At 40.9% G+C, this 21,387-nt stretch overlaps 1 protein-coding gene across 5 annotated transcripts in view; it reads right to left on the bottom strand.

Annotated features, from left to right (window-relative positions):
• Window positions 1-3,801: 3,801 nt before the first annotated feature.
• The window catches only part of PACRG (parkin coregulated), a 247,888-nt gene continuing 230,302 nt past the window's right edge, over window positions 3,802-21,387 (bottom strand). For 3 of the 5 annotated variants that reach the window (XM_074580290.1, XM_074580291.1, XM_074580294.1), the window contains exon 6: window positions 4,290-5,455. In XM_074580290.1, coding sequence (XP_074436391.1) covers window positions 5,295-5,455 — 161 coding nt within the window. In that variant the 3' untranslated portion in view covers window positions 4,290-5,294. Of the gene's footprint in view, window positions 5,456-21,387 lie in introns of all 5 variants that reach the window. The other 2 variants (XM_074580292.1, XM_074580293.1) reach the window with 1 other exon arrangement.

A 21,387-nucleotide genomic window follows, 5' to 3' on the forward strand; every position in this document is an offset into this window, starting at 1 on the left:
TTTCAGCATCTGTAAAGCATCAGGATTAGCTTCCCTTTTATCCTGGCTCACCCCATGGCCTCAGCAGCCAGAGTCAGCAGACCACGCAGATGCAGAGCTGTAGAGGGCTCCTGTACACATGGGTGCCTACAGGGCCAGCAGCAGCAGAGAAGGTGCAGTCCCAAAAATGCCCCTGGCCATGACCACGGCCACACCAACACAGCTGTGCCCTCTGCATCCTCCCCCATGAAGGTGCCCTTTATCCCATAGTCTAAGGCTTTCGGTCTATGTCAGGAACTCCCTTGGCAAAGAGTCTGAGCAGCCCCCCCTTCCCCTTCTGCTGGGGAAAGGGGACTCGGGGCACACGTCTGGCCAGCCGGTGCCCCAGCGGGGGCACGCAGAGAGAGGAGCTGGGCCATTGCCCACGCCGGGCATGCTGACCCCGACTGACACTGCCCAGTCCTGCTGCACCCACGGCCCCCAGCGTACAGGGAGCACAGCGGGGTCACCAACCAGCAGTTTGCAAGGTCTGCGCAGCTCGTTAGCTGCCCAACTCACTCCTGAGTGTTGGTAAAAAAAATTAAGTATTTGTTGGTTTGTGGAATAAACACCCAAACTGGCAACACAAAAGGGACACTCACCACACAGCTGACTCCCAGCTTTGCAAGAAACATACGCTTTCCTCCCCCAGGCTGCACATTGTCCCCCTCGGCTCAGGCAGGCTCCCACACTCACCTCACCAGAGGCCACCCACAACCCCAGAGGTGCTGGGACACCCATTCCTCCCTCTGGACATACTTCCCTAAGAAGGGGAGAGCCCTCAGCAAGGAGCCCCACAGACACAGCCAGGCTGTATTCACTAGGCACGAACAAGCGCAGCTAAGATATGCCCCACCACACACGCTCCCGTTCCCTCCACTGACACGCCGGAAGGATTATGGGGCCGGCGCAGGGAACTTCTTGTCCTGCCAGGGCATGAACCTTCCTCTCCCAGTCTCCAGGAGGCACAAAGCAGCTCCGAGCGGTTGCAAGAAGCAGACAGGCTTTGTACAGAGTTCCCGCAAACATCACTGCTTTTATTTAAAGCAGAAAACACAGGATGTTACAGATGAGTGGAAAAATGTGAACCGCCCCACTGCCTGCAGAGCCCCTCAGACTGGAGAATACTTTTCTGGAAGTCGGAGGGTCTCCAGACAGGATTAGGAAGGCATATAGTGTCTGCTTTAGCTTTTTCTTTTTGCCCCGCTTGGCCACAGCTCCCTGTGCCCCACACACACCCTCCCCCCCAGCCAGGGTCCCATACCTCCCCTCCCACTTACAGCTTCCCATAGCCCTTTTGTATTTGACTCCTGGGAGGCCTTTTTCAAACTCCTTTTGTCAGCTCCATCTCTTTGAAACACTGGAAAGCTACCAGCGAGAAGCCTGGCTCCGGCTCCCCGCCGCCAGCGCTGGCAACGGCTGTCCCAGTCCTCTGCCAGGCCCCGGCCCTCCCCGGGCAGCCCCAGCCCACACTGGCCAGGAGCTGCGGCCACCGCTGCCCCTGCTCAGCCTCACACAGACAAGTCATACCATTCAGTGGCTCAACAGCTTGCACACCAACCACTTATAGCGCCCACCAGCATTCAGAAAATGCCAGAGTTCCCAAAACTCTGACACCTGTTACAGAATATCCTTACAGAACTTTGGGGAAGAATCATTAAAAAGAGCTCATTTCATTCCCATTTTGAGGATCACACAAGACAAAGAAGGCCACAGGTAGCTTTTTCTCCCCCCAGTGTTTACATATGCTTTTTATTCTTCAAGCTAAACAACCGCCAGCCAACATATCTAACATGTTTATCAAGATAAACTAAAGACATCCCAAACATTTAGTCTCAGAAAACAAGCACTTATGACTTGACTTATCATCCATAAGGTCCTTTACTGACACCACTTACCTTGTGGTGGCCAGAGAACTAGAAAGCAGCAGCCCTCAGAAAAGACACAAACCACATCAACTCTGTAAAGCCAAGTTACCTGTAATGGCATTATGCTTAATTTACACCCCTTCAAACACCTGGCCCAGAGTGCCTTTTAATTGATTACAATTAGAAACTGTTGATTGGTTTGCCCCTAGTGTCAGTGACCACAATTGTATGATCTGGTGAAAGGCGAGGCAGTTGCTATTTTTTAACCACAATTCCATTTTTTGAGCATAGTAAAATAGCTAGGGAGAGTATTGAATGGCATAGTATTACTCATATGCTTAAGCACCTGGGTCCTTGATCTTGTGCTTTATAAAGTGCTCTGAGCTGTGCCGTAATTGCCTATAAATATGCTGCTGATCGTGCTTAAAGGGACACTGTCAAGGTTGGCAGGCCTACACTTTGACTTAGTAAAATGACATCTTAAAATAATTTTATTCTCAATGTTCCTGAATTACAAACCTGTGGTTTTCATCATGCTTCTTTTTATCAGTGCAGCTCCTAGGATTAACAAGGTTATGGGAGATTGTTCACTTTTAAAGCAATGGCCCACTCATAGAAATAGTACGATAGAGGCTCATGTTCCCAGCCTGAAAGTGCAAGTAAAAGCACTTCGCTGTAAAACCTATTTTTCCTGATGTGAGCGGGTGTGACCTGTATTGCCCTTATGGTTTGCAATAAGGTCACTCCTTGTTGAAGCAATGTCTTGTAAAAGAAATATTCAAGAAAAGCACAGGGCTGAGGGGATCAGGTCTGGGCAAGTCTGCAGCTGCACCAAGTACCCGTTTTCCATGGTGTCTCTGTCAGTCAGTAGTCTTGTCCTAGTTGAGCTAAAGGGGAGGGGACGCAAAAAAGATGAGTCAGGGAATAGAGTTACAAAGCTGGTGAGGAGCCTGCAACTTCATCTCGTCCTCAGCAGCGCTGCCAGGATGCAGAGGGGTGATGGGATGGGGAAACCCCAGAGACGAGAGCCCTTTCCCGCACTGTCCCTTCTGCAAGCAGCACTGTGGCCGGAGCCCAGTGGCAGGGGAACTGAAGCCAGCTATTGAGGAGTTTTTTGATCTCAGGCAAAGAGCAGTACTGAGCTTTCTCTTAAGGACAGAATACAAATAGCTAAGGAGTGAAAGGTGGCCTGGGATTTTTCCTTTTATGAAGGGTCTGGTTTGTTTCCGAGCTGAATAACTCGGCTCACTCCGAGCGGCAGTCCTCCAGCACACTTTGTACTCATGGGAAACCTGCAGTGCCACAGTAACCAAACCCATAGATGCCAGTAAATGAGAAAGTATGGCTCATCGGTGCCAGGGACGATGGAGGACAGGGGTCTGCTGAGGGGAAACGGAGTGAGAAACCGTAGGCAAAGGCTGTGCTGATAGTGCCAGGGTGGCTGTGTAGAAAGGCATTTTTGGAAGGGACGATATGGCCTTAGCTCCCCTGCAGTATCTTGCTAGACTCTGTGCTGCAAGGTTTGAAGACAAAGCTCTTGATTTTACCAAGATACAGGCCTACAGCCAGGCTTCACCTGCCTTTCTGACCAGGAGGTGAAAGATTTACAGGTAGCCTAGATGTGAGACAGCATATTGGATATGCTCATCCATCAATCACAGGTGTGTGTTAGTCACAGGACAGACACTGCCTAAACTCTAGGGACTTGAGGGAAGCCCTGGCAACGCATAAAAGAAAACTCAGAAAGAACCAAAAAACAAATGGAAGGTCTCTGGAGCCTGGGAAAAAGGTACACCTGCAGCAGCCGTGCCTAAACCAGGGACTGGGGAGTGTTCATGGCCGGTGGCATCACTTGATGCTGCAGTTCCTGAAAGAGCAGGAAGAGTAATTATCTTCCTTTTAACTTTTTTTTTTTACAGGAAAGAGCAGAAAGTAAAAGAAAAAAAACGCTTGAGCTAAAGATCCCACAGAACAGAAAAAGGCAAGTCTAACGTCAGTCTAACGACAGTTCCAGCTCGATATTTCAGCAGTGGGAAGGTGCTCCCCACACTTCCAGTACGCACCCGAGGGAACAGGGCAGCAGAGGGGCTGTGTCTCTCACCCAGGCGAGCCTTGTAGGGTGTGAATATGGATGTGGATAAGCACTTGGAATAAGGTTTCATGCGTCTAACACCAAAGAGTGCGTTTTGAGCTCTAACAGTTACAGAGAAACACTTGACAGTGCAACTTGCATATATTTTAAGGGCTTCCAGAAACCAGAATGTAAGCAAAGTGAGCCCAAAGTCTGTGCTTTTAGAAATATCTTGCTTTTTAGACAAAGCTCGTATCTCCTGATTTGTTTTGAGCTGACTCGGTATTTTTAAATGGTTGTCCTTGAGGACTGTAAAACTTGTTTTATTTTTTGTAGATTTATTCCATAGAAATGCTTAAAAAGCAATAAAGTCAATCTCAATAGCCTTGCTTAAATCCATGATTATATCAATTCCGTGTTGTGGGTATGCAGGGAGAAACTAACTGAGTAGGAAATTGTAAGGGATTTCTGTAACAATAGTTACACTGTTTGTACGCATATATACCATAATAATAACAGAAAAGCAATAACAACCTTGCAGTTACGAAAATACCCAGCGCCTTTTACAAATATGTGTGTATATACTGTATTCACCCAGATTAACTGTGTTGTTAGGGACTGATACATTATGTACGCTCCATCTTCCATCCGATTTATTGAAGTTTTGTCTGGGCTTCTTTTCTTCAAAATTGCGGTTGTGCCTGATGTTCACCAAGAGGAACCCAAGTTCCATGAAAAGGTAAACACCTGGAAGCCGAGAGCAGGCGTGTGCAAGAAACATGAATTAATTTAATGACAATACTTTATAATGGAGCATATAAATTTCCCCACTGTAATTAGTATATACATTCAACAGTTTTATTGTATGTCAGTGCACATTATTCGGCACAGCTGCTAGAGAGGCATTGCTGAACTGGTGTTTCTCTTCCATGACAAACACCTATTAAGCAGTCAGCATAAACTCTTCTTGTTACAGCCTCTGACATCACCCTCAGGGCAAGCGGACACAGAACAGCAATTGCTGAATTGCGTATGAAAATTATAGTTTTATTGTCTATACAAGCGAAGGTTTAACTCCGATTCCTGCTCGAGTCAGCTCTGTTATAAAGGAGCGATTCTTTCAGGGAACAAACAAGCACAGTACACCATTGTAATCAAAGGAACAGGCACTATTTATGTATTGGAAAGCCTTGTTCACAATAGCGCTAACACTCTGATGCCCCAGAAGCCACTATTTTAGCAGCTGTAGATAAAAAAAAGCATGACTAACAAGATGCCACACAGAGTCAGCTACAGTTTTATTAGAACACAAATGGAATCATCCCATTTGCTACAGCTCATTTTAACATGCACGACTCATAAGTAGGGATCATGTATTTAATGTTTATAGAAGCAGTTTCTCCACCGTAGCGTTCAAAGATTTCCAGTGTCTCTTGAATCAGATCTCCGATATTTTCACGCTTCTGCTGGCTGTAGTCTATCCCGTCGCCTGAATTAACTGGTTAATAAAACAAAAAAACCCAAAGAATTATATTAAATTTACTGTTACTCTTTGAAATAATGACACAGAAAATTGCAATTGCTGGTCAGTCACTGTGCCTCTGTTAGTAACTTTGCTCTGTGACAAGAAACATAGCTGAATTTGAAAACAGGATGGTTTTGGTATCTCTTTAAGGCTCTGCTCAGGCTCTGATTTCATATGCCTTCAAAATATGTTTATGTGCACATTACTTCAGTATCTAAGCAAAAATCCTAATAAGAATAAAGAAAACACATTCTTTTATAACATAAAGATGGATTCTCTCTTACACAGTTAATCTCTTAAGACCTTTACTTCTTTATTTCTAACATTGCTTATTTAGGACAAAATCCTACTGCCAGATGCATAAATGCTTATCTACAAAAAGTGACTTAAGATAGACTTGTTATGGCTTGAAGTCTTAAATAGGTATTGTTTTGGGATTGTTTCATGTTAGGCACCATATTCACACACTTATGTTGTTTCTGATAGAGGGGACGTCATGTGGCCTAAAGAGATATTTGGAGAATAACATGGCACTCATTCAATTTCTGCTCCCTGAAAAATGTGTAAAATTAAGTCAATGTCAGAATGACAAATTATTGCAGTCCCTAGATGCAGTAACACTTACTGCTGCTTTCTCTAACATGGAATAGGAAGGGTGACACACATTCATACACGTACAGCATAATTCTTAAAAAAATTCGTATGAACAACTGTGACAAGAACAAACAAGAGAGTAAGAAGTAACTTCACCTGCAATGATGCTGAGAGCTCTAAGGGAGGAAAATGTATGTCATCTTTTAAAAAATAATATTCTGAAAGCCATCTTAATATGGGTATATTCCAAGACATCAAAAATAATTCCAAGACATCAAAAATAATTTGGTAGGAGCATAATGTACTCTGCTCAGGTGCCGCACAGTGGCCAGGTGGAGCGGCTGTCACACTGCTGTAGGGTAGTTCGCATACAACCAGTCAGTGGTCTCACTCCAGGCAGTGGTGGCAATGTGCCCACGTCATACATTTACATCTCACATAACGCTACTTGCTTATTGACGCTATCAGCCAGCCGGCAAAGGACACATCTGTCAAGACAACACAACCAACTTCTCGGTCATGCCTGCCTTTCACATTAGAAACATGGCACACACAAGGGCGAGGGTAGATTTTGCTGCCTCCACATCCCCAGGCCCATGAGGTGTAGATGTACGACTGCACCCATCCTCACGTCCTCTCCTGGATCTCAGCCCAAGGCTCTACATTTAAAGTCTGCGACTTTGTTACCAGTAAAAACTGAAGAACCATGCTTATGAAGAAAGAGCAGATGAACACGGGTAAAAATCATCCTTTTGCTGAATTTTCTTGTAAAAAATCTGATTGCATTCAAAGTTAATTATGTGTATATCAGTTTTTCAAACTCCTTGCACACATTTGTGTCACTTTGCTTTTTGTAAAATGTTTACAGAATTACAGATGTGACATACAAGTACTGGGCTTCTGAGTGGAAAGGCAGCAATTTACTTACTGTGTCCAGTTCTGGGCTCCCCGGTTCAAGAGGGACAGGGAACTGCTGGAGAGGGTGCAGCAGAGAGCTACAAAGATGATTAGGGGATTCGAACACCTCTCTTATGAAGAAAGGCTGAGGCATTTGGGTCTCTTCAGTCTGGAAAAAAGACGTCTGAGGGGTGACCTTATCAACACTTATAAATACTTAAAGGGTGGGTGTCAGGAGGATGGGGCCAGGCTCTTTTCAGTGGTGCCCGGGGACAGGACAAGAGGCAATGGGCACAAACTTGAACATAGGAAGTTCCACCTGAACACGAGGAGGAACTTCTTTACCCTGAGGGTGGCAGACCACTGGAACAGGCTGCCCAGAGAGGTGGTGGAGTCTCCAACTCTGGAGACATTCAAAACCCACCTGGACGTGTTCCTGTGTAACCTGCTCTAGGTGACCCTGCTCTGGCAGGGGGGTTGGACTAGATGATCTCCAGAGGTCCCTTCCAACCCTATGATTCTATGATTCTATGAATTTTTTTGTTATGATTACTCTTAAGCACACAATTACTTTCCTATATATTAACTATTTATTTCACTAACATGAGAAGCCAGGCTTGCAATATCAAAATTTACTACAATGAATTTACTGCAATGTTAGAAATAATAGATTATGAGAGGGCAAAGAAAACTCAAAGAGCTATTAAATAAAAGGATTAGCTTATACAAAATACTAATGCAAAAAGAAACGCACATCACAACTGAGTGCAATTTAGACTTAACATGGTTTGCTCTTGCAGAAGACAACTGAGATCAACTGTGCCTCATCACCTGTGTTGCATGTGCAATGCCAGCACTCCCCAGAACACCTGGAGGTATTTCTGATTTCACCAGTTTGAGCAAAGGAAACCCTGAACCTTGACCTAAGTCTTGGCAAATATGTAAAGGAATTACTGACTTTCCAACCATTTGTCTATTATCTGTAATTTTAAGCCCACACACATGCTCTGGTAATGAGCTTACACAGCTTTCATCGTTCTGTCAAAGAAGTAGTAAAAAATCAACTCTCTGGAGTAATGGTGATACATTGCTAAGCAAGTTTGGAGAAGGCCAACAAGACACCGTGATAATGCTGGTAGCAGACGTATTTTCCAGAATCCCATGTTACAGTCTTTATTATAGAGCATAGTCTGTACAATAAATGATGACTTAGATGCTTGATTAAAAGGTGCCTCAGAGAATGAGGCAATGATAAAAGAAATAGTCTGCAAGGGAAGACTGAATGTGTGATGTGCAGACCGTCATTACAATATTTTTTTTCCGACAGACCATCTGTGCTATATGGAGGTTTGTATCCTCAAGACAGCCATAATTCACATTAATGTCATGACACAAGCTACAACCAACAATACCAGAAAGGTTATGACAGCATCGAGGTCACCTGGTAAGTACTAAAATAGCTATCCTATGCAGTTATAGGAATTAACAAATCTTTCAGACAAAAAAGATAATCATTAACCCAACAGGACAACATCCACTAAATGGATGAGTCAGAATGATCGGCCTAATGCACCTAAGGGTAAGTATCTAGTCATAATAATAATGATGATTAGTTGGAAAAAAAAGCTACTGAAGTATAGCGGTCTCAGCGTGTCCTTCTCTGGTTTGACTCTATTTCCAAGTTACTTTGCACGAGAAGCCAACTTTGGCAGCCACAAAAATGTTGCATATGTAAAGTGTGAACACGGATCTGATTCAAGCTCTTTATGAAGTTGTCCTTTGTGAGGAAGAATAAATCAGGATGAAAATGCTAGGAAGCATGTTTGTCATATTTTTGTCTCAAAGTGAAACGTCTGGCAAATTCAGCATGCATCAAGAACTCTTTTCAGAGTAAATGTTATTTCTGTGTTTAGAAGAAATGCATTGAAGCTATACTAGCAGATCTAGAGGATTACAATCACGAAAAGATCTCATCTTCACTTTCTGGATCAAAAAGTTAGTTCTCAGTCTCCTAAACCTTGCACCAAGGGTTTTATGGTCCTTAAGAGTGAAGTGAAAGGCTGTGCACCTGTCGAGACCTGTGCTAGCTGATGAAATCAGCCGGTGCACCAAGCCCAGGAGTGGCATTCTCCCTGCCGTCAGCGCTGCCGATGCCAGCTGCCGTAGCTGAGGAAATCCTGCTCAGACCCTCAGGGACTGAAGTCAGCCTTTGGCAGCAAACAGAGGAGGATCTGAATTTTGTTTTAAACCACGGTTTGTATTTGAGTCTAGACATGATTCAGGATATTAAAGAAATTCTAGTCTTATTTGTATTCCATCTCATTTCATTTTAAAATTTCACTAGGGTAATGCTACAAATATAAAATTGTATTGCATTAAAGAAGGACAAGCAAGTTTCTCCCAATGCTTTAAGGGCTTGATAGGGCAGTTTTGAAGTCCTAGGGTGGACGAGAATGGTAAACCAACCCTTAAAGCTCAGTCAGATCTATTCTTATCTCTGGACGTTTGTTAGCATCTGAAAGTGTCCAAGACATTCTTTCAGTTTATTAGATTTTACTTCAAGGCAGGCCAGGTCTCAAATAGAGGGTTTTTTAATCCCCCGAATATGTCCAAGTACCTCTCTAAGTATCTCACAGATACCAGAATTCGCTCCTGGTGGTGGTTGTTCCCATGGTGGTGGCTTCATGGATAGCACAAATTAAAACCAGAGTTTTCACACACCTGTTGTTGTAGGGGTGTCATAGATCTTGGGGTATTACAATTTTTTCCAAATGTTAAATATCTGAGGAATGCTTAGTGCTGGAGGACAGGATAATACTTAAAAGAGACTTCTGAAGAGTGTGTGAAGGAAGCCCAGTGTTCCCAGCTTAAACAATGTTTTTAATCAAATTGTAACTCTCCTATTTTTTACTGATGAACTTTTGAGAGCATATATACACATATATGTGTGTGTATTTCAACTTGTTGTCTTGGAACGAGTGGGTCCTAGCAGAAATTTTTTAACTACTACTAGTTAACAACAGAGAGCTGTTGTATGATGGCATTTTTTTTGTACGCAAATCCCTAAAGGTACTTGGAAAGACAGGCATCATACCTCCCTTTTTGAATCTTGAGAAACAGAGATACTGAACAGTAAAGTGACTTGCTCCAAGCCATGGAAGGGATCAGTCACAAATCATGCTCTTTAATTTTATGTTGTAGATGATGAAATTGCTATTTATGGTAAAATATAACTATGGTAAAAATAATTTTTAAGCTGCTCAGTTCGTCCTAGTCAAACTAACAGGTATTTTCAGCAATTAAAATGATTACAGTAATCCAACGCGCTAACCACTTAACTGAATAAGGTTTTCACTTCAAAAAAAACAACAGTGATGGGACTGTAAAGCGCAGATATATTTCTCAGCACAGGATTGTATTTCTATGGAAAACTCTGTCACAGAACAATATACGGTTAAGCAGTACAAACTAGCGTTAAAATATTTTGTGGAAAATCTCAGGACTTTATCTCTTCTAAGAGTCAGAATCAGTACTAAGAAATAAATGGAAGCTGATTTCACCTATAGATTGACATGCATGTGTGTCAGGGTTCACATCGCATGAGTTCACTGCTCAGGTACAGTTCAGAGCTTAATTAATTTTTCAAAGTCCTCTTGTTAGGATTAGTTTAATTGTCATAAAAGATGTTGGCTTCCTGACCGGAGTGGAAAATGAAAGCCTCTGATGAGTCAGTGCGGCGGGAGGGAGGAGTGCTCCTTTGCACTGCTCCTCTCACTGTGACTCAGAACCGTGCTTTGAAATTGTCAGCTCCAGGAAGAATGAGGTAGTTCAGTCTCCCTGTTTATTTAATTGAAAGTCTGTGAAAAGTCACAGGCTAAGACTCTAAAACCTTCTTGTCTGCTACAAAGCGGAGGGACACTGCTGGTTCATTTCATTCAGGTGAAGGAAGAGCCACCAGGAGGTTACGACTCCTGGTTGTAACTAACCCAAACAGGAAACCCCGTGTTCCATTCCTGAAGGCTCAGAGCAACGTGAACACCAGTTTTACACGTTTCTTAGGACATGTCTAGATTACGTGCCTGCAGAAGTGCAAACTGGACTCACACAGGCTGGTCCCAAAGCAAGAGCGTTGGGAAGAGGAACTCATAATTTATGTTGGAAGGAACCTCTGGAGCCATCTGGTCCTAATGCCCCGCTCAAAGCGAGCTCCATTTTCAAAGTTAGGTCAGGTTGCTCAGGGTGAATTACCTGAAGTTGCTCAGCACAGAGTAATCCCAGCACAAGAAATGGTGCAGAGATCCCCTTGAGCTGGCAGAGCTTTTTGCCAGCCATTTCAAATGTGGTGAAGGGATGTTCTTCTCCTTAAATACTAAAATGTATTTTGTGAAAGAGGATTTGCTGAAGTTACAAGCTTCATAGGGGGAATTATTACATGTTTTGATACAAAACAAACCTAAATTTTTGGCATAGTAACAGATTCCAACTTGCATACATAACATTGCTTTTTGAAGCTTAATCATATGCTGAAGAAAGAAACACAGATTTGGCTGAAAAAATAACAAAATTTCATTAACACCCTGACTTGAAACTATGAAAACATAATTTTAAAAAATTTAACATCTGTTTTTCAAAGCACTTTAAAACCTTAAAGCGGAAAGTACTAATATACGCTAAAGAGGCTAAATCTTTGAATATGCACAGACCTGTTTTTTGACACTATCAACACTTAGAGTTCCTTGTCTCTTGCTTTACTTGGCTCTTCCTTCTATTTTTCATCACTAGTGCTATGTGTTTATCACTTTACAATGCTACAGTACTGCAAAGATTGCGAAAGAATGGTTCCATCCAAGAAGAAAGCATGTATGCTTGGAATTTAAAAAGAATACTAATATAGAGACATTTCTCCTTATCATAAGTCTTAGAAAAAAACAATTTTATACTTTTGATATAAATCAGATAGGTATCATCTATCTAAATAAGAGGTTTCCAAGATTTTCTTAATTCTTATTGAAGGCATTTTGCTTTAGCATAAAATATAGATTCTTTCTATAGTTCTCTTCCATATGTAGCTAGCTTTAAGTTATTTCATAAATTAGCATTTATTTTAAAATGTAAGCGCTGTTCCTATAAATATCACTTAGAAAGTCAACAATTCAATAAGTAGAGGAAGTGCTCTGATTGGAAAGGAAACATTTGACTGACTTACGATGTTTTACTAATGATGAAAGGCTACTAGAGATAGCTGTAACCACTTGTAAATTGCTGCAGTATAAAAAAACCCCAAAACCAACAAACCAAAAAACCCAACTGGAAATGAGCCAAGACAGCAGCTGTTATCACAGTTTTCCATTTCCAGGAAATGTTAGCAACATCAGATGTAATCCATTCTAAGCCCAGACTTTTTTTTTTTTTTTAAATAGAAATAAAAAATTGAAAAAGAAATCACAGATTTTGTAACAAATTACATTAACAAACATATTTGACCAATGAGGTAAAAAATAAAAGAATATTAATGTATTTTTTCCTCTATAACTATTTAAACTTCTCTGATGAATTTAGACTTTGAAGTTTGCCTATATTTGTGCTACTGATCAATATCAAACAAAGTAGTATTAAATAACCTTAGATAAACAGCATGCTCAACAGGGGAACAGAAACCAGAGTCTGAGACCTCTGTGGCCTTGGCACAGTGTTTACTGTTGCAAAATAATACATTAGGTCACAAATTGTGCTTAAAGTGCAAGAAGAGTTGCACCACTTACGTGAATCTGATGTTCTTCCAATTGTTTTGGATGTATATAAGCTGGTACAAAGTAAATACTGTTTTTTTAGCTGGAAAATCATGTTTGTATGTGAAAAATTTGCATAGCTTTGCTGGACTGATGTGAAATATATTTGCTTGTCACACTAATTTCTCATCCAAATATAGCACAATTAATGCAAAATTGATTAAAACATGGAAAAACAATTTTTTTTGTGTATGCGGAATAAACATAATTTATTTTTTAAAGTAATTCAACATGACAAAGCTGAAAGTCCCAAAATGCTTTAAAGATCACTGATATCAGTATGAAACGTAATCCCGCAATGGCCAATTTTTAACATCAAGTTCATTCATACTTAAACTCAAGATGCTCGACAATCCACCCTCCTTCACTCTAGGGAAGATTTTTATTTATGTAACCAAAATGCTTTTGAGGGAAAGCCCTAGTTTTTTCTTTATAAGCAAAAAGCTCAGTAATCCATTACTTTGTGTTAATAAGTGTTGATGTCCTTGTACATCTGTCACATATTAATGGCATTTGTTTTGTCTAAATTCACTGCTCAAAGTCTTTTAAATCATTTCAGGATCCTATTTGGTATAGCTTGCCCATCAAAAAATTCATTGACAACTAAATGAATTCAATATCTGCTTTCATAACTTTGTGATAGAAGGGTGAGCCCTTTATTGTCATTGGAATGCAACTGTATATAAAATAGGTTATTATATAAAAAATTCCCCATCAAAATTACCGAAGCAAGTTGTTAGACATGCCTGAAGTTGCTGGATGTGCCTGAAGTTGCCAGTTTTCTAGTTCTGTTCCCTAATTAAGTGAAATAAGCAAGAACCCGAAGTCAACTGAGGGTGTTTTAGCAGTGATTTGAGAAAGGACAAGGAGATGAAAGCTATGAATGACTGTGTGGATTTGCCAAGATTTCTTTCATTGCTGTGAGACAAGGGTAGAATTTATGCGGTTTAAAGGACAGCTAGCACTGAAACTGTAATGTACTATTTTATCCACAAGCCAGACAGAAAGGAACACTCTGCTCCCCTAGATATCTGTAGTATAAGGGTCAGGGTATGTCCTTCTGGTTTCTCTTTATTTTTTTAAAATATATATATATTTTTAAGGAAAATGAGTAGTACGATTACTGTTTCTGAGTTTTTCCAGTTGGATCAATGGATACGGTAGATTAAAAAAAAAATAAAAATTACCTTCCCAAGATATGTCATTGCATTCTTTTCATGAAGAACAGGAAGGCCATAAAAAGGAATATTTATCAAAAGCTAGTTAACAGCTATTCATTTTACATTAAGAAAAGAGTACATTTGAATTTATAACAGCTTCTCAAGCAAAGAGAGAAAAGCCAATTTTTATACAACTAAAACGTATTATATTGTGTAGTCTTTACTTACAAGAATGTAAAATATTTAAAAAAGAAATAAAATTGTGTCCCCTAGGTGTAGTGTTTCTGCAGATTCACAGCTTTTGAATTGTGAAAGTTGCAGACCTTTGAAAACAATATAGGAACTGCACATACATCACATGCAGACTGATTTTTTTTTTTTTTAAAGCTTTAGGAGTCTCTCACAAAACTGTCTCTTATTTATCTTTTTCAACATTTTCCCTGCAATAAGTGTGAAGAAAGATAAGTGAAGAAGAACTATTTCATTAGTGACTCTAAGTGGAAAACGCTCACCCTTCTTCTTGTCTCAATGACACCTGTACCTTTTGTTGCCTGACCTGTTATTCAAAAAGGTCCCAAGTATGAAGAAAGCAAGAGGCCCAGCAGCATCCAGCCCAACCTGCTGAATGCCTGCAATCTCACATCAAAGTCAGTGTCGTAAGGAAAGCTGTAATGCTTTGGGAAATAAACTTGCATGCAAAAAAGCCAACTCAGGTTATAGTAACTTTCTCTTCTTGTATATCAGTCCAGTTTTCTGAAGCGATGCTTGAAGAGACTGTATGTTGATATGCAAAGAAGGCACTCCTGTATTCTGTGGCATGCAATTTAGTGAGGACGTACTACCACTAGCACGAGACTACAGCTGAACAAAAAGAAGACAGCAGATGGTCATCCCAAAGACTTAATCTTTGCACCTTTTCATGTAATTGTAAATTATTAAGTAGCAAGCTGGAGGAAGAGCAACTTGAGGAATGGGGATACAAGAGCTCTCCAGTTATTCAAATCTTGTTCTGACCTAAGCTAAATTTAAAAATGTTATTTTAAATATTGGCATTTAAATACCTTCCTTTAGAGAACCCTTTAGCGATTTCTACTGACATTAAATGAACTAAGGAACCATATATTTCTCTGAACATGTATTTCTCCTGAGATAAATCAGTGAAAAGGAGGTTGGTTGGTGGCATGTTGTGAAATTGCAAAACCCGTCTCAACGGTTACTAAAAGGCAGCCATCTCAGGTACGACTGCTTATTTGTCTAGCCTGCCATCAAGACTGCAGGGACTCAAATAGTGGAGCATGCTGATTCTGTGAGCTCCTAAATTGTCTGCTATTTTCATTTGTCTGAGAAGAACCACTTCATTGAATTTGAAAAAAAAAACCCAAACAGAAAGAAATTAAACTGCAATGGGAACTAACAGTAAAAAATACTATTGATAACATCAGTGGGTATGTACAAAGACAGAAGATATTTACCCATGTTGTTCCAGTAACCTGACCCAGTACTAAGACCACCTGCTGAGATCTATCAGACTGACACTCTTGCAATACACAGCAAAAACTTTTGTTTCGCCACTTATGCAACTTTTATAGGATCACTATGCAATATAAAATCATTATTCACTATGCCACTAGATGTATCATAGACTTTAGACTGTGTTTTTTAAAATGTACTCCTAAGTTTTTCACAAAAGGATTGCAGTGTTAAGTTAAAACCACAGGTATTTTAGTGATGCTTAAATACAATTGCTAGTAAAAAAGAAGTAATTGTACACAAAAGGTGTGTATAAAAACAATAGCACTGGAAATAGTTAGCAGTTTTTTTGAGATAAAACTATTATTCACACATATTAAAAATTTTTGAGATTAAATTATTAGTAATATATTAAAATATATCTTTATTATGCTTTATTGCGCTTTACTACTTTTGTTGATTATTTTAAGCAAATGGTGTTGTTCCAGTAAAAATTGTTTATGCAGAATCTTTTTTCTTACTCAAGATAGTATTTTTCTGAAAAAATAAAAAGCAATCATAGGTTCTAGCTATAGGAGAAAGAATAAAGAGCATATTTTTCTGATTTACAGTGTCCATGATACAATTTTATTGTTGGCGTGTATGAGTATAGGAAAAAAAAAAAGGTTGCTATTTCTTACATTGCTTACACCTGAAGAACTGCAATCATCCATAAGGACATGATCTCTTAAGGCCATGCTTGTTTTTACACATTTACTGAAAAAGACCTTTAAACTCATCTGTTCTGGGACTATAAGTAGAAGTAAAAATGGCTTTTTTGTGCGCGAACAGGATACATGACATGCTCAGCAGTTAACGCTGGTTTATGATATTTCTATGGGTGCCTTTATGTAGAAAAGATCCAACTGCTAACAACGCAGCACTTCTAGTTCAGTCTGTAATACTTTTCTTAATACCCTTTCATGTCATTACAAAAGCAGTGGACCTGAACAACAGTAAAGCTGAAAAAAGAATCCTTGCTTCTCAGGTGAATTTGTGTTTGCTTGTGCTAAATTGCTGAAAATAGGCTGATGGCAGTGTACTAGTTACAGTAAGTTCATCTCCCTTGTAGTGCTCGTGAGAGCGTTTGCCATCCTGAGATGTTGCTGTGCCAGGGCCTTAAGGCATAAGATCTACAATTTTGTGGCTTGTTATTCTCCAGCCAACCCTGGCATCATGAGGCAAATACGACCACTTATGTTCTCCAACATGAAGCTCAAGCATGCTGCATTTTGTTATTGCAATCTTTATTTTTTATTCATCATTCACTCATCTTACAGCCCCTCCAGCGCTGGTGCCTGACAAGCCTACAGCTGTTCAGCTTCAGAAGGAAAACAGCTCATACACACACCCGCCTCTGCATGTCAGGACAGGGAGGAGGAGACAGGAGAAGAAGGGAGTGATATGGCTGAATGAATGCCCCTGGTCAACTCAGGCTAGCCTAGGGGTTTCTAACTAACAGCCAAGAAAACAGTTAAATAGCACAGCAGAGCACAATGTGTTTGAGTATTTGTAAGTTTGCATTTTCATGTATTATAATGAAGAACAAAAGTCAAAAGCTGTCAAGAAAATTCTTCCCTGGCAACTTAAATATGCTTTCTCACACTTGGATGATCTGAGAATACATGTACACACTATAACTAGCTTTGCATTAATAACAACGAAATGGCCATTCCTATGAAGGAAAGACATGAGGGGTTTTTTTAGATAAATTTGGGACACATTGAAAAGATAACTTGGAAGGCAGCATGACTAATATCTAAGTGAGACATATTTCAAGAGTAATATTCTCTTGCAGTTTTTCTGGAATGCCGATTGCTCAGTGCATAGGGTCAGCCTCCAGAGAAAAGGGAGGAGTAACACCTCACAAAATTCCTTTATCGCCTCTCTCCAGCAGGCCACAGATGGCTGTTGCACCTCCTACATTGTTTCACGCCAATGGCTGCAATGAGTTTACAGGTCTCTGATCCAACTCTGCAACTGCAGTGCTGAGTTAGTACCCCTGGAAGGACTACCTCAAGAGTCACAGAAAACAGAAAACTCTACTTCAGAAAAATACTACTGAGCATTTTTGGACAACAGCAGGTAGTGAAGAATGATGACTTTTGAAGGAAACTATGGGATGTTATTTTAAGCGAAAAGAATAACATATATTAGTTTCCATAAATTCATGTGAGCAAAATTCTTCATGAGTCACCAAGAAATTTCATCACTGAATGGTGATATCTGGAAAGGTCTTCCCCAATTACTTGTCCTAGCACAGCTAAAGTTTATTTGGTGCTTGACTGATAAGTAAAAAAGACAATTCTTTTCCTGGGGATAGGAATGTGGACATGGGAGGAGTAGAAGACAAAGAAAAACAAAGGTTGAAAGCGGAGGAACAAAAGCCAAGGGCATTCATTTGGCCAATTAATTTTCTTAAGTATGCTTCAGAAAGGTTCTAATTTATATTAATATATACGTTATGGCTTAGCATAGTTATGCCATAGTGTAATTTCACAGAATCACAGAATGATAGTGGTTGGAAGGGACCTCTGGAGATCATCTAGTCCAAGCCCCCTGCCAGAGCAGGGTCACCCAGAGCAGGCTGCACAGGAACGCGTCCAGGCGGGGTTTGAATGTCTCTAGAGTTGGAGACTCCACCAGCTCTCTGGGCAGCCTCTTCCAGTGCTCTGCCACCCTCAAAGTAAAGAAGTTCCTCCTCATGTTTAGATGGAACTTCCTATGTCCAAGTTTGTGCCCATTACCTCTTGTCCTGTCCCCGGGCACCACTGAAAAGAGCCTGGCCCCATCCTCCTGACACCCACCCTTCAAGTATGTATAAGTGTTGATAAGATCCCCCCTCAGCCGCCTTTTTTCCAGACTGAAGAGACCCAAATGCCTCAGCCTTTCCTCATAAGAGAGGTGTTCAAGTCCCCTAATCATCTTGGTAGCTCTCTGCTGCACCCTCTCCAGCAGTTCCCTGTCCCTCTTGAACCTGGGAGCCCAGAACTGGACACAGTACTCCAGGTGCGGCCTCACCAAGGCAGAGTAGAGGGGGAGGATGACCTCCCTCGACCTGCTGGCCACGCTCTTCTTGATGCACCCCAAGATGCCATTGGCCTTTCTGGCCACCAGGGCTCATTGCTGGCTCATGGTCATCCTGTTGTCCACCAGGACTCCCAGGTCTTTTTCCACAGAGCTGCTCTCCAGCAGCTCAGCCCCCAACCTGTACTGGTGCAGGGGGTTATTCCTCCCCAGGTGCAGCACCCTACACTTGCCCTTGTTGAATTTCATAAGGTTCCTCTTTGCCCAACTCTCCAGCCTGTCCAGGTCTCTCTGTATGGCGGCACAGCCTTCTGGTGTGTCAGCCACCCCTCTCAGTTTTGTGTAATTTAAAGTATATCACACTGGATGCCAATCAATATGTTATATCTAAGCATGTTGAGTTTCCACTGTCATTTTGTAGCAAAACAAGGTGAAAAGGTAGATAGGCTTATCAGCACATCTGTAGCTAGGATCCAATACCTTTGCTTTACAGTTCTGAGTAAGCATCTCACCTCCTAACAAGTTTACTTTGGGAAATGATTAGAAGGGAATGTCAACCTTATTAACGTAAGTACAGGGCTCCTACAGGAATGTGATAGCAATCAGCTTAAGTATTGACTTTTGGAGGAGGTGAACTGAAGCTGTTACTAGTCCATGAGAGGAGAGGTACCAACAGCAAGCCTCTCAGTGCTTGAGACCTCTCCTCATCTATTGTCTTCCTTCCTTTTAATCGTATGGGTAAAGAACAGAGTCACCCCGAGATCTGTTGCTGCTTTGGTAATATCCTCGTTTTAGAGAGGCATACGCTTTCCTTTCTCCATAATACCAAAAAATGCTGAAGAGTCAATAAGTCATTTTAGGCATGCTTGTTATCAGATCTAGTGCCTCAGCCATCTGCCTCAACAACTCCTGAAACTGCTGATAGTTGTCTGGCAGAGATTATAACCACTGTCACTGCATCCTCAGAAGTCACGGAAGAAGTCAGGCTAATATCAGTTTATTTACATATCCTCACTATTGTAATATATCCATATCTAGCAGCTCAGATTGTCATAACAGAGGTTATGATTCTAGCTCTGTAGGGGAAACGGTACAATAAAATAAGAACTTGATTTTATAGGAGAGGAACAATAATAGCACTCACAATTTTTAGGTAACAGATTGACTTGGCTTCACACATCCATGGAAGACAACTGTGAAAACAGCCAGGCAGAATTAGAGACACAGGGCAGGAGACAACATCGTGGTATAAATCCCTTACCATCAGAATGGAAATTTCAGACCAAGTTCGGAATTGCAACACTTAATATTTGTCACGTGGACTCTGCAGGGGAATCGGTAGGGCTGCACTAGGCTTGCCTCAGGGAATAAAGTAGTCGTTACTTTCCCAAGAACAGCGTTCAAGTGAGTGAAAGGCTGACCAGAGTGTCCCACAGACGTAGCCAGCAGGGAACAGTGAGTAGAACAGTGTCTAAAATCTTGCTTTTCTCTGAGACTCAAATGTTTGCATCCACCCTGGAGCTACAGCTCAGAAGTTCTCCTGAGGGTAGGTATCTATTGCCACTCCTTCTGGGGGAGACTGAATGCTTTCTTTAAATGCAACTTGTGCCACAAGACAGTAATGATACCTGTTCCCCATGGATGTGTGTTGGTTTTGTGCTACACCTCTTTGCAGTAATAATTCAAGTTTCCCACAAGTTCTACCAGCTAAAATATAATATAATCTGACACCTTGTATGTGTTGTATACTCTATCAATATTTCTCTCACCATGGGCATAAATTTGGATCTCTCCCCTCTACCCAGATGCTTTTTTTTCCCGAAACTCTGCCACTTTTCCCTTTGATTGAATTTGGACAATGAATTTAAAAGTTATGGGAGTTGAGCGGGGCAGAAAGACTTGCAGAACAAAATAACCTTGTGACTCCTTGTACTCTTAGGATGGCAGGCAAAAGGCATGAGCAAGGGCAGCACTGTCTGCCTTTGTTGTTATTGTATGAAAACATATTGGTGGAGCACCCTCCCAGGAAGCAGGAAACAAGTCCAGCATCATTCAGACTATGTGGGTTCAAATGTACAACTTCCATGATCAGGGAGATTTCACGTAATTATCAAATTAGTTACTCATGGAGAAAGGCTCTTTTTACCTCTGTGCTTATGACTTGGCAAGGAAGAAGCTGTAAGACAGACTTTTTGTTAAGACTATGAACTTGTGCCAATGTTTGCAGAGAGACCCAAAGTTTAGCACCTGAATCCAATTTTTGGCAGCTACCGGAGTGGGCTGATCCTCAGCCCTTACCAGTTCCCAAATGAAGGCTGCAGTGAATCAGAACATCTGTACATGAGGCTAGACACTTAAATGCCTAAATACAGATTTACATGAATACATCTACAGTGCCAAGTTTTAAGTGTTTTGACTTGAACTAACTTCCTAACAGATGGTTATTCTGCATCTATCTTCATTTATTTATGGCTGTTTATGTTTTTACAGACGTAAGAACTTACAAGCTTATTCCTTGTCTTTTTATTTATATTGCAATAACAGTTCAAGATATTACTGTACTGCACAATCTACAGAAATTACATAAAGATGATCTTTCTGTGTTGTACTCACAAGAGGTCCTTCCAAATATTCAAGAAAAACTGCCATGACCATAAGGCAAAATAACATTGTAAGCTTAAGCAAGATGCTAACAAAAATAAACAACCCCCAAAAAACTCTGAAAAAAATGAGGAGAAAATAAAGGGAAATAAAGAAGAGAGATATTTAAGTATGTGTAGTAGAAGCCTCAGGAAATGGAATTCAACACAATTCATGTAAAATTTCTCAATAAGATAAATCTCCTGCTACATAAAATGCAGTTCATGGTATCATAAGCAGATATAGGTCTGCTTCGGGAAACTGCCGTGCAAGTGTGTGATTGCAAAAT

This window comes from Larus michahellis, chromosome 3, assembly GCF_964199755.1.
Source record: "Larus michahellis chromosome 3, bLarMic1.1, whole genome shotgun sequence".
Lineage (NCBI taxonomy): Eukaryota > Metazoa > Chordata > Aves > Charadriiformes > Laridae > Larus > Larus michahellis.